The sequence below is a fragment of the Pezoporus occidentalis genome, unplaced genomic scaffold (genome assembly GCF_034315485.1).
Source record: "Pezoporus occidentalis ecotype Australia unplaced genomic scaffold, CSIRO_AGI_Poc_V1 ctg220, whole genome shotgun sequence".
In the NCBI taxonomy this organism is placed as follows: domain Eukaryota; kingdom Metazoa; phylum Chordata; class Aves; order Psittaciformes; family Psittacidae; genus Pezoporus; species Pezoporus occidentalis.
In genome coordinates, this window is record NW_026914073.1 from 1,564,920 (window position 1) to 1,581,446 (window position 16,527).

At 52.9% G+C, this 16,527-nt stretch overlaps 1 protein-coding gene across 4 annotated transcripts; it reads left to right on the top strand.

Annotated features, from left to right (window-relative positions):
- Positions 1-3,636: 3,636 nt before the first annotated feature.
- Positions 3,637-16,142, top strand: LOC134164553 (uncharacterized). 4 transcript variants are annotated; one of them, XM_062620445.1, is made up of 7 exons: positions 3,827-3,917; positions 10,500-10,680; positions 11,232-11,451; positions 12,773-13,024; positions 13,160-13,390; positions 15,339-15,629; positions 15,867-16,142. In XM_062620445.1, the coding sequence occupies exons 2-7, from the start codon at positions 10,606-10,608 to the stop codon at positions 16,067-16,069; spliced, it is 1,272 nt and encodes a 423-aa protein (XP_062476429.1). In that variant the 5' UTR covers positions 3,827-3,917; positions 10,500-10,605; the 3' UTR covers positions 16,070-16,142. The 4 variants fall into 4 exon arrangements, with proteins under 4 accessions (XP_062476427.1, XP_062476428.1, XP_062476431.1 ...); XM_062620443.1 differs by lacking the exon at positions 10,500-10,680 and having other exon boundaries at positions 3,637-3,917; positions 11,233-11,451; XM_062620444.1 differs by lacking the exon at positions 10,500-10,680 and having other exon boundaries at positions 3,637-3,917; positions 11,233-11,451; positions 12,782-13,024.
- Positions 16,143-16,527: the final 385 nt, after the last annotated feature.

Consider the following 16,527-nt stretch of genomic DNA (forward strand, 5'->3'; position numbering starts at 1 on the left):
AGGGGGGCAGATGTCTGCACAAGGGAGCACGGGTTGCAAGCAGGAATGTGTGCATCCAAAGGAAAGGCCCACATATTAGGGAATTGAGGGGAATGCCTTTCCTTCCCACACCCTTCCTGGCAGCCAGACCCAGCGCTCACCCTCCCAGTGTGACAGGCAGTGGCACATCCCCAAATCGCACACGTTTCCATGCAGCAGCTACGCCATACAAGGCAGGGACCACCAGGCTGGGGATGGGCATGTCGGTGGCTCTGACACCCCTGTGACCACTGTTTTGGGGACGTCAAACCATGTATGAGCACATGAGAGCTTTGTGCATACTCAAAACGCCCAGGGCTCAGGCTAGCCCTTCTGCAGCATTGCCTGGGGACAGCCCAGCTCCTGCTCCAGGGTTACAGAAGCTGCTTCCCTGGTCCCTGGCTGGTGTGACCCTGCTCATGGCAGGAGCAGTGCCGAGGAAGGAGCAGGCACATCCCGGTTCCCTTTCGGTCGGAGGACACACGGCTCTGCGGTCATGGCATGTCCTGGGACTCAGCACTGAAACAGGTGCCTGCCGTGTTGACTCACTTCCTTGGCCCCTCACTGACTCCCTCTCTGCCTCAGTGCCCCCATGTGCACAAGGAAACCCACAGGGTTTCTCTGAATGAACCTCAGTGTCAGCACTGCCCTCAAGCAGCCCTCACAGCACAGAGCCCCTATTTCCCCTTGCTTCAAGGCTCATGGGGCAAGAGCCAGTCTCTGTGCACCAGCATCTGCCTGTGGTCCATGGGTGACAGCATGGAGATTTGGGTGAGGTGCTGCTCCTGGAGAGCATCATGCAGGGAGCAGGGCATGCAGGTGCAAGCACCAACTTCCAGCTGCAGGCAGGAACAGGCAGGAGCCCTCTCTCCAAGTGGCCCCAGCAATAGGGTCCCCACTTTAGGAGAGGGATGCAGACCTCTTTGCACCACAGACAGGCCTTTGGGAAGAAGAATCTCAAACAAAAGGAAGACACTGGATGCAATACTACCATTGGCTGGTTTGCAGTACCAGGCAGAGACAAGAAAGGCATTGATGCGTGGCTCCTCCACGTGTGCCACAAAGCCAAGGGGGAAGACAGGGAACTGAGCACCATGCAGGACTGGAATAAGCATGTTCTCAGGAAAGGGATGCCCGATAGTGATGGCCACAACATGCTTCATTTCCATGACCCTGAATAATCACCAAAGACAGTAAAAATCCAGTGGCATCTTGTTTATCTTCAGAAAGGGGAAATGTGTGAAATGAGGAAACTCGGATGAAATGAAGCTAAAAGAAGCAACATGGTCACACAGTGTCCAGCAAGCTTTCAAAGATATAAGGCAGCTGTTCACGGCTTTTGGTATCAAAAGGTAAAGAGAAACCAGCATGGGTAACCACTAGGGCCAAGAGGTTAAGTGGAACAGAGAGGCCCCTTCAAAGAGTTGTCTAGATGGCAAAAAAAAGTATATAAGATGTAGAAGTTCAGTAAGACAAACAGGAAAAAAGAGCAAAGACCAGCCTGCAGAAGCAGCCAGCGGTCCTTTCTGCAAACACTTCAAGAGTTTCAATTCTGACACAAAGTCTGTAGGGTCAAGGGGAGAGCGTGCCCTCACAGTGGAGAAATGACATCCCCCAGGGTGGCAAGATGGCTGTGAGACGTGGCTCAAATGGCAGCACACTGTGAGGTCATGGCAAGGTGGGACATGTGCGAGGCAGAATGCCTGGATTCTGGCACCACATCAGGATGGAGCTCCCTACCTACACCCTACACAGATAGACCCTGATCATCTTCCCGCTGTGCCAGACCTGTGCTCTGTGATGGGGTATCACAGTGGGACCTGCCAAACCCAGAAGCCCCAGGACACCTGTGTCCTGTCTTGCTGCAAACAAGCTAAAGCTGACTTTGTGGCTTTGGGTTTGCCTTGTGCAACCAGAGCATGCAGCTGCTGGACCCACTGGGGAAGGTGGCACTGGCTTGGAACACCCCCCTACCCTCCGTGCAAGAGCCCGTGTTACTCCGAAGGCTGGATTTTTTCTGATGTGGAGCAAGGGGAAGTGTGAAGAGTGAAAGAGCAAGAGGGCTTCCTGGCAACTGCTTGGGCCACACTTCCTCCATGGCTTTTGAGGTTTCAGATGGGGCAATGAAGGGCTTTTGGAGATGCCGTATACCATTAACATAGCTGCTGACAGCCACTGTGTGGGCAGTGGTGCACAGAGGGATTGGGGATGTGATTATTTTTTTTTTCAGTCTTTTTCAATGTATGGGATTTCTCACTGATTTTTCCAAAGATCTTCCAAATGAGCAACCTATTCCTACTGATAGTGTGCTTTTGTAGCCCTTCAATTACTTCTTGAAAGACCCACAAGCATCACAGGGAAGGAGGAATTGATATCTGAGTTGCTGGCTGTGCACTTGCAACCCCAAGGCACTTGTTAACCTTTCAGTATGGTAAACTTTCTATGAGTGAGCTTCAAATCTGAGCAAAGGGCACAAAAAGCCATGTTCCTCAGGGAGACCAGTGGCCCTGCCAGCTTTGTTGCAGGAGGAGGTGAAGCACAGACAAGATTGTGAGGATGACACTGCGTTTCTGAGCATAAAGGGCATAAGGAAGTGGCCAGGCAGACTCCAGCTTTGTCCCTAGATGTAAAAGACTGATGGAGCATCTGCCCTCAAGCACCATAACTGCAGAAAAAGAAGACTTGTACCACACTGTGCTCAGATTTTTGGTGTGGCTGGAGTATTTGGAGAGGGCCAGCTCATGGTGGCCTTCTTGGTGTTGCTGAATAAAGGTGTTGTAGGGTGTGCAAATCAAACAAAGCATGTGCATTAGTAGAAAGCAAAGCCTGACCCCAGGCTTGGGAGTACTGGGTCTTGCTGAAGAGCAAAGAGGAAGGCCATCACAAGGGGCTGCAGCCCTGTAGTGAAGCCTCAGGAAAGATGTCAGAGCTCATTTTAATCGCTGCTGTGTGTTTTGGCTGGGATGCAGACCAATCACATCCAGCTGGAACACAGATTCATCAATTCCTGCCCTGGGCCACCTCAGGTCAGCTGCCCCATCCAGTGCCACCAGCCTCCAGCTGGACAGCATCACCAGCAGCCACCTCCCTGCCCACTGCTGTCCCTGTGCCACCTTCTCACCTCTTCAAGGCCATTCCTGCACCCAACATGCTGGTAACACAACCTGCCGCAATACTTGTGCTCCAGGTCCCCAGGGCTTTCATCAGCTTATTCCTGAGCATCTGCTCTCAGCCCAGTCATGAGCACCAGCCCCTTCTCACAAAACCACATCTTTCCTGGCCATGGCATGCGCTGTCAGGTAATTAAAGCAATCAGTGCACTTCAGAAGTCCTTTCTATCACAACCCTCATCAGGCAGTAACAAGGTGAGAGTTGTCCTGCTGCAGTCTCTGCCTGGTTTTACTGTGTGTGTATGGAGGCTCCATCTTCCTGAAAAACCCCAGCCGTGAGCGAGCACAACTCACAGGTCCTTTGGGGACTGTCGATATCTGCGCTGGGAGAGGAAGCAGCAGCCCAGCTGTTGTGGCTGGTATCATCTCCTGCCACAAAGCCTGAAACCTGTGGTTCTTAGGGCAGCACATTTGTGAAAGGGGCGTGAAGCTGCCCTTGTGAAAGAAAAGAACGAAAGCAGCACTTGACACTGACAGAGGTTCTCTCTCCAATGAGGAAGCCTCTTGCACTGTATGTGATTTCTGTTTCCTTTGTGGGCTCGCACCTCTTGCAATCAGATGGGTGCACTGTGAGGAGCCCAGCGCGGCTGACACCTCGTCCTGCCCTGGAAGCATAAACGAATATGGCCCTGCCACGATGGATCTTTCTCCTGCTCCTCACAACTCTGCTGGCAGCAAAGGAGGAGGAAGAGCAGGACCCCAACATCTCTGGAGAAGGTGAGGAAACAGGTAACAAGGGTTCACTCCTGTACACACAAGAGAAGGTTTTGCTGCCCTCCTGTTAGGTTGTCTTTTATCTTTACTGCATGCAGGATGTATCAGAGAGGACTGCAGCTGATGTCCATACCTGGGCCCAAGAGATCTGGGTATTAGTTGGGGTTTTGAGGTGAAGCTCTATTTGGGGATGGAAGGCAGAAGACCTCAGCGTGATAGAAAAGCCTCTGCAGGGGCCGTAATGTTCCTCTGAGGAGCAGGCAGTGTCTTTGGGAGCACAAGGTGGCCACATCTCCTTGCACATTGCACAGATGCCACATCCTCACTGCAGTGGAGATGGGTGCTAGTGCCCAGCAAAGACATAGGGAGCCGTAAGCTGAGTCCCTGTGTATCCAGGAGGCACATGAAGTGCTGGGATTGCTCTTTAATGGGCTTCCTTGGTGCTGGAAGTCCAGGGGACCCCAGGGCTCTGCCAGGCTCTTCCTGCACAGGCTGCACATTTTCATCTCAGCAGGCTCACGTGTTATTTCACCTGCAGGCTCACATGTTATCTGACCTCTCAGCAGGTTTGAGATGTGGCTCAGGGGCTGTAACCTTGCATTGTTCTGCATCTGTTTGAACTGGAGTATTTCTCTAAGCCAATCTTTGATAAAAATCACTAAATTAGCATCCAGCCGTGTCCCAGTCCATGGCGAGGATGTGTCTGGGCTGATGCAGGCTAGAGAAACCTGCTGATTACATATGGTATGATAGAGGCTGGGGAATGGGACCAGCACCTTTGGCTGCTGGTGGGAAGTGACGGCAGCACGTGTACTATGTGGTATGGGCCATAGGAGCCCGTTCCCAAGGGAAATGTGCCTCTGGTTGCAGGGATTGTGAGCACAGCACACTGTTACTCAAAAAACAAGGGCTAAACCTGCAACAGAGGACATCCTCCTGCCCAGAGTTGCTTCCCCTTGTCCAGATCCCCCACTCAAGTTGCTACCAGGACAGCGTCTGCAACCATGCCCAAGGGTGGCTCTCCAGGTTGCTTGCATAGCACACACTGCAGCCAGGACCTGTCCCCACCATGTGTGGTGGGATGCAGCGGGTGGGCAGCAGACTTGATGTGCCCTCCACATCTCAGTCACCCAGCTCATCCCTGGGGCTGCCTGCAGCAGAGATGGTATTGCTGAGTTTGCACTTTGTTGTTTGTGAAAAGAGGAACCAAGACAAAAGAGAGTTGTCAGCCGCACCCAGCAGTGCGGGCAGCCCTGCTGCACCCTCTGCACGTGGGCTTATCCCATTCTGGGACCTGTGCTTTATGGATTGGGGGCCTTCTCTTTGCTGAGGGACAGGACAAGGGGGATGGCCAGGATGGGGCAGGAGGGTCCCTCCCATCCACATTAGGGTGAAATGGCCTCTATAGGGCAGACAGCAACAGTGGGGCAGGGTAAAACTGTTGGGTAGAGACAGGGAACACAGGACATGACTTAAAGGTCTCCTTTTCCAGGGGTTCCTGAGCATCTCCCACAGCCCTTGCAGATGTAGGGTGTAATCAGGGAGGGGCAACAGCCAAGTGAGGACTGGATAAGCTGCTCCCCCTCACATTGTTGACCCTTTGCAGAACTTACAAAGTCCCCCCATGCTGAGGGGACCAGGGTGCAGGGTAATGTGGGGCTGTCCCCATGCAGCAGGGCTCCTGCCTGCCCAAATCACAGTGCCAGCTCCCCCCCAGCACTGAGCACTGGCAGCACTGGTTCCTGAAAAGCCACAGGCGTGGCAGTAGTTTTGGTGAAGGGCCTGGCATTTGCTGAAGAAATGAGAGCAGATGGCTGAGGAGCACCCCAGAGATGAGAGCACTGCTCAAGTAAAAGCAGAGCAGCTGCAGGGAGAGGATGTGGTTGGTGCACGTGGTGCAAGTGTGAGCCAGCACAGCACTCCTCTCTGCTCACCCCATCACACCATGCAGGGTGCATTGCCTCACTGTCCTATTGTCACCTTATTGTCCTGCTGTGCTGTTCTTACAGGGGTTTCCTCCCACCTGAGATGCTGCATCTCTGTGAAAACCTCATTCCCTTACAGTCCCAACATGCTTAGGAGGCAGGTGGAGAAGTTTCTAGGGAATGATTTCCCTGCAGAGGGAGGGTCTATGACCCAGGCTGGCCCTGATCCCTTTCTCATCAGCCTTGCTTAACATTACATAGTGATTTAATTGCAGCTGCCAAGGTGCTCTAACTAGGGGCATACTGCAGTGCTCGGTGTGTAGGAGGGTGCTGGGTAAAATAAAGCCCCACTCAGTCTGAAAGGTTTTGTGTCAGTGGGACTCTGATTTCAAACAGTGCCTAGAGTAAATCCTGTTGGGAGCACAAACACTAAGAGATGCTGCAGAGGAGTGCCTTGGGGCTCAGAGCTGTGTGCTCCACCATGCTCCTCATTACCAGAGTACAGATTCAGGAAACAAGTATTTCACCTCCTGTCCTTCAATCCATGTCCGAGCTCCTTTTCTATGGCAGAGCAGTACAGGTTAAAGTGCCACCATTTCCTTACTCTTCCTGCAGTGGCTTGTTCTGTGATCTGCTTTGCCACCTCCTTTTCCCAGCACTCCTCCCAAGCAGAGCATCTCAGAGATGTCTCTGCCCCTTCCACTCTCACCCTGCCCATCACTCTCAAAGACCCACCCAGCACCTTTGGTGGCTAGTGGTGAGTACAGAGATGCTTTAAGACTTGTGTGTGTTCTCAATGGCTTGCAATATCACTTTACATGGTGGAAATGGTGGTTGCTTTCCTTAGCAAGCATATGGCATTAAACACAGCAAGACTCCAGTGTGCTTTGCTGTCATCTCTGCTAGCTGCTGAGCTGCTGTGGGAGAAGGGTTGAACTTTGCCTGCTGCTCCTTAGATTTCCCCTTGTCTTTTATTCTTTATGTATGGAATAATACAGCGCAAGAAAGTACACCTTTTGCTGGTAAGCAAAGGGCTGACCTGAATTACCAGCATAGCTATTTGTCCTGATCCTCCCTGACATCTGCTTCTGGTACATGCTGGGGCTTTGTTTTGCCTGCCAGGCTCATAACTCCTTTGCAGCAGGGACAGGCAGCCCAGATATTTCTGTAAAATGCTTTCTATATTCATGGGTATTAAACCATATTAACAAGGAGGGTATTCATTTAGTAGAATCAACTGGAAAAAAAAAAACAAAACCAACCCACGTAACAGTTAATCTCTGACTACATGAGGCAAATAAGCTAACCTTTTGTTACCACTCCTCCCTAGGCATTTAGCATTGTCCATTTTGCAGTAAGCACACATTGCACATTGTAAGAAATGCCTGTTTGATCACATCTACACCATATTTTCCATGCTGAAATTTCACTTGTCTCAGCCTCTTTCCTATAGCTGGGGGTGGAGAACCTGTGGGCAGCTCTCTGCATACCACAGTTCAGGGTGAAAAACAGTGTCTGATGACAGTTTCTTTGCTCTCCCAGATGCTGTTAGTCCCTATGAGGCCAGAAGCTGAGTGTTTCTTTCCCCTTTCCCTCTGAACACCCTCCCTTTCCCAGCAGTGCCCCATCCCCCTGCGCACAGATATGTGCATCCACCTCCTTTGTACTAGTGGTGAGCTCCAGACTGATGGAGACTTCCCATAGCCACCACCAAAGCACACAAATGGGTTAGAGCAAAGGCTCCTTTGCTCCAAGGAGCTCTTTTCCCATGGCAAATGTTATGGGAAAATGTAAGAAAGAGGGTGAGGACAGAGGTGTCCCTCCCCTAGCCTGTGTATCTCGACTGCACCCCACAGTCTTGGGTTAGTTTCTCTCAATGAGTTTCAAATTGTACTCATACCCCTGCTATTGGGCTTATTGGAGAAGTGAGGTTGAATTAGATGGTATTCAGCAATGTTCTTGAGACAAAAACAGATGTGGGCTGAAAGTGTCTTCTCTTCCCCTTTCTGCATGGAAGCAGAGACTTCGAGGCTTTACCCTCAAGCAGTCATCAAGAAATGCCATCAGGAAGGGCTCTGAGTGGCTGCAGGTGCTTGAATGTAAATGGTGTCAGTGCTGTAACACCCTGCCTGTTGTCAGCTCCTCTGCATGGATGGCATGGGTGCTGGTAGAAGGATGCTCTGTTTACAAGGAGCTTTGGCAGCCTCCCAGGCTGTCTCACTGATGTACACTACCCCTTTGCAATGCAAGCAAGCTCATTTTGTCATACCCATCCCTCTGTCAGACAGCATTAATCCCCAGCCTAATTTCTAAGGCTGGTGCACTCTCCTACAGCAGCTCCCTCCAGGCTCCTCTGAGGATGGGGCTGAGCTGTGGGCTCTGCCTGCCCTTTCTGATCAATCCCACGCAGGCTTCATGCCCTGTCCCGTGTGCTCCATGCGCAGTCCAGGTCAGGGTGCTGTATCAGTCCCTGCCCACACCATGAGTGAGCATGACATGACCACCTCTGGCAGGCCAAGGTGCACAGGGGAGCCTGTAGGGAAGAAAAAGGGAGACCAAATGACTGCTCCCATAGCTCAGAGGGCCCAGAAGGGAAAGGACAAGGTGCAGAGGACAGGCATCCCATTAGTGCCTGCATGGGGCTCAGTGGGCACAGCCAGGTACAAAGAGGGATCAAGAGGGTTTGCCTGCAGGACTGCTCACTTGTGCAGTCCTTGTGCCTTTACCAAGCCTTTTTCACCTGAAAAAAGGAAAAGATTCTATCGTTCTATGCTGACATTTCTGGCAAAGGGTTGGGGCTGATAAATGCCCAGATTAACAGATTTCACTGGAGACCTGATGGAGTTGGCCAGCCTAGTCAGAAATGTGTGGCTGTTGTTCCAGCTTAGTCCAAGGATCCCTTCACACCCTCTTCCAGCCTGGTATCTTTACACAGCACCTGTTTACTTACACCTTAGTGAACCACTGAAAGTTAAGGGAAAGACTGAATCAATTCCAAGTGCCTGCCAACAGTAATCATTACAACACTACAGACTCCTAACTTCAGCATGCAGAAGCTTCACCTTTCAGTAAAAAAAAAAACACCATAAACTTTAAACAAAGAGCAATTCTCTTTTGTACTACAGCAAGTCTGCACTGTGTGACACCTTTAACACAGCAACCATGAGAAGTGGCCTTTTTAAACTCACTGTTACCCCTGGCCTTCGTAAGGAAGCACCACACAAGGCCAAAAACCTCTAGAGAGGTTCATTCAATCAGTGGCAAATGCTTTGCTACACAAAAGGCACTAAATGTGTTGATGAGCGGCTCAGAGAGGGCTGGGAGCAAATCAGAGCTCTGGCATACAGCCATAGCCAGCCCTGCCAGCAGAGCATCAGCGTTTGTAGGAAGACACTGTCCCAGACCTCTTGAAATCTGCGTCTCTGTTACATGCAGAGGAGAATTCACCTTTACCTCCTCATCTCCTGCCCTGCAGGTTGCCATGTTCTGTGCTGCTGGTGGGGTTTGTGTCACTGCAGGGATGGTAACAGCCACCAGGAGGTACGGAAGCACTTAGAAAAGGAAAAGCAATGCAAAATGAAACACTATAAATGCCTTCATAAGTAGCTGTCACCTTGCCTGAAATAATTGCTGCTCTATTTACCATTTTGGTGGTATTTTATCTATCTTGTTTAATTGGCAGGGGTCTTATTCTGGCTGAGGTGATGCAGCTCTTGTGGTCTCTTAGCCTGCTGCATGAGCAATACAGAACAATCATGGTTTCCTGGCAAGTTCTAATGCTGCCTGGGCATTGTGCTGGGAAGGAGTACAAATTCACTGTGCCTGCCTGGATGCAGCCGGGTAACTGTGGACAACGGCTGAATATACTTACAGCTTTACTTACAGCTGAATTTGTTCATAGAAAAAAGTTAACAGAGAGGTACATTTCTTACTACATGAAAATTGGTACCTGGTCAGAGCTCGAGACCCACATTAGTGCCATGCAGACAGACAGCAGCGCTCCTGTGTAGGAACTAATGGAAAACAAATATAGTGATTTACTTCCATCAATTGCCCAATCTGCAAGTTTCAAAATGCCACTAAACATGCAGCAGGTTAAATAATACATACCTGCAGTCCCTGCTGAGTCCTTTTTGCCAACCCAGCTGTGGGAATGTTTCCCCTCTCAGGTAAGGATGGGAGTGATATGGGATGGTAGGTAGCCAGTCCTAGAAGCCAGCAGGTATTTTGTGCAGGGCATGGAAAGGATTAAATAGAAAGTGTAACCTGCAGAGCAAAAGCAAACTGGCAGCTTGATTGGGCTTTTTGCTGCAAATAAGTGCTTATGTGGGTATAAGCAAGTAGTGCTCAGCAGGATGATGGGGACACGAGTGAGTGATGCCAACAAGGACTCAATGGCTCTGGTGCCATAGCCCCTGTCTTTGGGGCAGAGAGCGGCATCCTCCAGGCAGCTGGAACACATTGGCTGGGACCCCTCTGCAGCACAGAGGGGCTCTGGGTACACTCCTGCACTGCAACTGAGGGTGCAAGGGGATCAATACACCCAGGGCTGCATTCTGGGAGGTGATTATCTGTGCCGCCCCTCTGTAGTAATGGGGACCTCGTCACCCCCCGCAGATGCTTCTGGAGCCCAGTGATGCTCAGGGCTCTCCCTCATGGCTTTTGCACACAGGAAGATGTAAAGCTCCCTCTGATGGGACTCCAAGCTGCGGCTGGCCCCATACCACAGCAGCTATGCCCTGAACGACTTGGTGCACCTGAGCTGTGCTGGGGAGTATATGCCATCAGTCTCTCGGATCAGATGCACTTCCAATGGGACCCACACTTTTTGGAACACGACTGCCACCTGCAAGGATAAGCAGAGCATCGCTCTGACCCCACTTACCTGTGGTGCAGGTTAAGGGTGCTGAGCTGGTGGTAGACCCTCCGTGACTGGGTCGTGCTTCAACCCCACTGGGGTGACAGTCCAGGAATGGGAGACCTGGATGTCTCAGCCTTCCCCACTGTCCTGGCAGTGTCAGGGCACTTTTGTCTCGGCACCCTGCCGTGGGCAGCTACTGGTGTCTGTGGTCCTGGGGAGGCGTTCAAAGGCAGGAACAAGGGTCCCAGCACTGAGACTGACTCTGTGTCCCAGTGGCTGAGGTGGTGAGAGTGGAAGGGAGGAGCCCAGTCCATGGACAACCTTATCTAAATGGAGCCTGAGTGGGGAAGCCTACATGTATGTGGGGATAGATGGGACTGCTCCTGCAATAGATCTCTCTCCTGCGACCTTCACTAGGTGCAAAAAAGGGATCTGGAGTTGAGTGTGGTATCAAGGGAGCTGTACAGTGTCAAAATGAGGGCAGTAGACCCCTTAGCAATGCCCTTTCCATCCTGCTTACACTGTCTCCTGCTCCTCTGGGCAGAGAAATGCCAGCAGCCCCAGTGGGACTCAAAGCTGCACTTTACCCCACACAAGAGTTTTTATAGGATCAGTGAAGAGGTGACACTGAGCTGCTCTATGGAGGATCCTATTGCCCTTGCCGTGATCAGATGTGCAAAAGGAGCACCTCCTAAGTATGACTGGGAGATGGACAGTCAGGGAACATGGCATGGGGTGGCAGAGAACCTGACCTGCACCACAGGTAAGTGGGGAACAGTAGGCCCCCCTGCTACATGCATCTGTTCTTGAGGAGGGACCTTGAATATCCTGACATATCCATGAGACACCTTGGCCACAGCTCAGAGACAGCCCCCAGGTGGGAGCAGACTCCTTTAGAAGCCTTTAGTGTGGGACAGGTTTTCTGACTGTCCCTGCATCTCTTCCCAGTCAATTCCTGAGTTGCAGGACATAGGGAAGCTGGAGGAGACCAGATCCTGCCCTCACTTCACCCCTCTCCCAGTGTCCTGTATGACCACCTTGCCCAGGCACACACTCCTGCCCTGGAGATATCAAGTTGTCCTTCCCCAAGGTCAAATACGTGCAAGGGAATTTCTGCAAGCGAGCTCTGTAAAACCAGCCTATGGAAATGCCTGGTGGGGCAGGAATAGCACAGGTGCCTGGATACACCTTCTGAGGTCCATAGAGTGTATAGGTGATGCAGCACCAGCTCTCCCATGTCCCCTCTCTACCTTCATCCTTGATAGCCAGTCATGATGTTGCCAAGCTGAGCAGCACACATGCCACTGTCCCTCCTTGGTGCTGCGTTGCCCATGCAAAGTGTTGAAGGAGGCAGCCCAGTCAGGAGACAAGAGACAAGGTAGTGCCAGGTGCGGAAGCCATATGGGCAAGCCAGCAGCTCCTGCAGTGGTTTCTGAGCAGGGCAAGTGTGGAACCCTGCAGATGGGTGCCATGGCATGGGGAAAGTTTGGGGACCAGCACTGTTGTGCCCACGGAAGTGCCATGATCCTTGCTGTGCCTCCCTGGGTTGCACAGGTCTGCCTGTCCCCCTGCCTGCCCTTGCAGATGAAGAAACCTGCAAATGCAGGAGCTGGGTTGAAGGGACTGAATTGAGCCCTGGGTCAGCCCCTGGTATCAAGGCTGTAGGCTGAGGGGGATGGAGCTGAGGGAAGAGCAATGCCCCTCCTCAGGTGATGGGGATGCGGGACTGGCCTGGGCAGGGGCAGAGTTGTGCTGAGTGTGCAGGTGAATGAGCATGCAGCCCAGTGCTCAGGTGAGATGGGAGGAGAAAGACAACATGGGAACCTCCCTGGTTGAGGCTGTGGGAGATGGCTAAGAGTGTCCACAGACAGAAGTGGGTGGATAGTGGAGGTTCATGGATGAAGGATAACCATGCTTCAGGTACACAAGGAAAACCCAGTCCCAACAAGCCTTACCTATGGGTGATGTCCTAGCAGATGGGTATTTCACCTTCCCTCTCCCTCCAGGGCCTGATGGATCACTGGGGATCTCCCTCCCATGTCCCTCCTCAGCACCTCCCACCCCAGCTAACATCCTCTTTTCAGATCCACTAGAAACGTGCCAAAGGCCCCAGTGGGACACAAGACTCCAGCTGAAACCAGACCAAGATAGTTACCAGAAGTATGAAGAAGTGATGCTGAGCTGTCTTAAGGGTTTCCAGCCACCCTTCACCCATGTCAAATGTATAGGAAAGAACATGTCCAACAGCAATGGGAAACCTGAACACAGAGAGGTTTGGCTTGGAAAGGACAGCAGAGGCCAGTGGAACCACACTCAGGACATAGTGGAGTGCATTGGTAAGGGTAGCATCAGAAGCTCTCTTGGTTGCCCTGCTCTGCCCCTAGCTGAATGATTGCTGATATCCCTCCACCACCCCCTGTCCCAGCTTGTCACCCCCCACCCCATCTAACCCCTACTTTCCCCTATGACAGAAACATGCCAAAGGCCTCTGTGGGACACAAGACTCCAGCTGGCACCAGACCAGAGCAATTACAAGACAAACAAAGAAGTGATGCTGAGCTGTCCTGAGGGTTTCCAGCCATCCTTCACCCACGTCAAGTGCTCAAGGGTCCATTCTGTCAGTCATGGGAATTCAGAAGTTTGGTTTCGAAAGGACAGCAGAGGCCGGTGGAAACGCATTCCGTACAAAGTTGTGTGCATCGGTAAGGGAGGCATCAGGAGCAGCATGCTGCTTTGCAGGGACAGGATGCTAGGAATCTGTAGGGGTGAGAATCAGCATGGGAAGGTCATGGTTTTCCCTCGGGGCCAGTGCTGGGAGGTTTGATGACTGTGGAGCAGCTCCTGCAGTTAAAGGATGAATGTACATGTTGTGCTCTGCACGGCACCTAAGGCTGCCAGCGACCACACACCTTAGGGGGAGAGAGGGCAGAAGGATCTCTTTGTTGCTTCATGTGATCTGTGATGAAGGTGACCCAGGAGGGGACACACTATGCTGCACTTCCCTCTGTTCCCTGCACCACATGTACCTATGTTCGAACAGTCACAGACACTTGTCTGCCTGTGGGAACTCTCCCAAAACCTCATGTCCAGCTCCTAGGAACACGGTGACACCAAACTCCTCCTACTCCCCTACCAGGGAGCAGGAGTGACGAGTTTCGTCCATCAGAAGGCATCTTGCTGCTGCTTTTCCAGCTGGATGTGCCTGGGTGCAAGCACTGGCCGGGTGCCTGTAGTGGGGCAGGTCAAAGACTTGTGGCTGTGGTTGTGGTGCTCAGTAGGGCATCTCTTGCCTTCTGCAACAAGGGCTGTTTGAGAGCAAACCTGACCATGAGCGGGCTGACACCAGCACGTCTGTACTGCTTTGTGGCTGTTCAGAAGACGGTCTGAACCTTGTGAGATCCCTTCTCCGACCCTCTGGGAGAAGGAAGATTGCATTTTAAGCTGTTTGAGGCTGCTCAGAGGCCTCAGAGGCTGGAACAGGGACACGCTCATTCCTAGCTGCCAGCCGGTACGAATCATTGCCTTGTCCCACAGCAGTTGGCAGGGACAGGCTGTGCCTGCTCAGCCCAGGGGATGGTGAATGTGGTGAGGAGGGGATGTGGAGGATGGAGCAGGGCTTATGGCAAGAAAAAGGGGCAGGAGTTGCGGTGAAGCAGGTGATGTGAATGGACAAAGCATTGCTCATCCCCATGCCCCGGTGCACTGTGGCATGTGCAGGAGGAGAATTAGTTGAGGGAGTGACTGATGCAGCCCAGAAGTGTCAGAGGGGCACTTCTGGTTCCTGTGGGAGGGATGAGCCATGGCTGCAGAGACCTGCATCCCTGCAGGGCCGGTAGTGTCATGGCCCATCAAGGGCAGCCTGAGCTGTGGGGGGGGACATGTCTGAATGGGGGCCTGGAGGGGGTCTGCTGGTGCAGGCTGAACGTCCTGGGAAGCTCCGTGCTGTGTGCTATGGAGGAGAGAATATGGTGTCCTCGGACACAAGGGTGGATGGGGAGATTCATGGCTGAGTGACCCTTCGTGCTACAGGTGCACAAGGAGAGTCCATCCCAACCAGCCTGAGCAAAGGGTCTCATGCTGGCAGCAGGACGTGTCACCTTCCCTCTCCGCCCTGGGCCTGATGGGTCACTGGGGATTTCTCTCCCATGTCCCACCTCAGCACCTCCCACCCCAACTAACACCCACTGTCACCTCCACCAGAAATATGCCAGAGGCCTCGGTGGGACGCAAGACTCCAGCTGGCACCAGACCAGAGCAATTACAAGACAAACAAAGAAGTGATGCTGAGCTGTCCTGAGGGTTTGCAGCCACCCTTCACCCATGTCAAATGTTCAAGGGAAGTCCAGTCCAACAGCAATGGGAAACCTGTGTACAGAGAGGTCTGGCTTGGAAAGGACAGCAAAGGCCAGTGGAACCGCACTCAGAGCAGAGTGGAGTGCATCGGTAAGGGAGACATCAGGAGCTCTCCTGGCTGCCCCTCTCTGCCCATCCTGTGTGGTGTCCTGGAGCTGCATCTCTCACTTTGCTGTCAGGGAGGATGAGCATCTCTGCTGGGTCTGTGCAGAGGGAATGATGGGGAAGGCGAAGTTTGGCTGCAGGGCTGGGAGGGGGAGGGAAGGCAGTGACCCTCTTGCAATGTCTCCTCCACAGAGGTGCTCCACATTGACCCCAGGACCCTGGAGGTTTCCAGCACCAGCATCAAAGTGAACTGGTCCTGCCGGATCCCTGAGGCGTGCTCGCACATGCGGGCCACGTGCCGGCTGGCATGGCCTTCCTCCCCTCCCTGTGAGGCTGAGGAGGTGCTGGGAGAGGAGATGCTCCATGGGCAGGCGGGGACATTCTCCTGCCCTGCTCTGCAGCCCTTCACTGAATACAGTGTCACCATCTCCCTGCTGCCCGGTACCATCCTGTTCACGTGGCTGGTCAGGACCACGGAAACAGGTTTGTATTCACAAGGATAGGAGATAAGGAACAGGTTTGGGATATGTCACAGGGGAGGGTGGATTAATGTCCTCTTTACCCACAGTGTTGTCCCCCTGCAGTGGTGTCCTGGAAACGGGACTGCTTGGATGCTGTGGGGGTCTGGAGAAGGGGCTGTGTGGGGCTGCCTGTGCCCTGCTCTGGGATCAGCTCCTGGTCAGCAGCCCCACGCGTGACCCCATCCTTCTGTGTTTCCAGTGCCGGACAAACCAGAGAAGCTGTGGCTGGATCCCAGCACGGGGTCGCTCAGCTGGGAGCCGCTGCCCTCCTGCAAAGGGGAGATCATTGGATACCAGGTACCAGGGGACCTCGGGCTGCCTGTGTCCTCCTTCCCTTGGCACGTGCTCCTGCATGGAGCTCACTGCAGGCAGCATGGGGACGGTGGGGATGGAAAGCTGTGATGGCCCATGGTTCCCAGCCAGTTGGGGGGAATATGTAGCTGCGATGAGCAAGAGCATTTTCTGTCTCACCCTCCACATTCCTTGTGGTGTGCAGTTGCCTGGGGAGGTGGTGGATGCCCCGTGCCCTCTGGGCTTCCTCGCTGGGTGTGCTCAGCCTGGGGTTGTGCAGACTTTGCAGCTCCGTGTGCCACACTTGGTGATGTGCCTCCTGCAGTGGCCTCCCAGGGTTTCCTGTGCCTCTTGTGTACTTGTTTCTGGTTCCTGGTACAGCGATGCCTGTGGTTTGTGCTGTTCTCTAGAAAAGCCTTTCCTCCGGCAGAGCTGCATCGTTTCTTTGGCTTTCTTCAGTGCGTGAATAGAAGCTCTGGGTTGCTCTGCTTCTTGGGCTTGGGGCTTCCCCCAGGGTGCATCTCTGCTTTCTAGTACCCCTACCAGTGTGCCCAGCTCCCTCTCTAAGG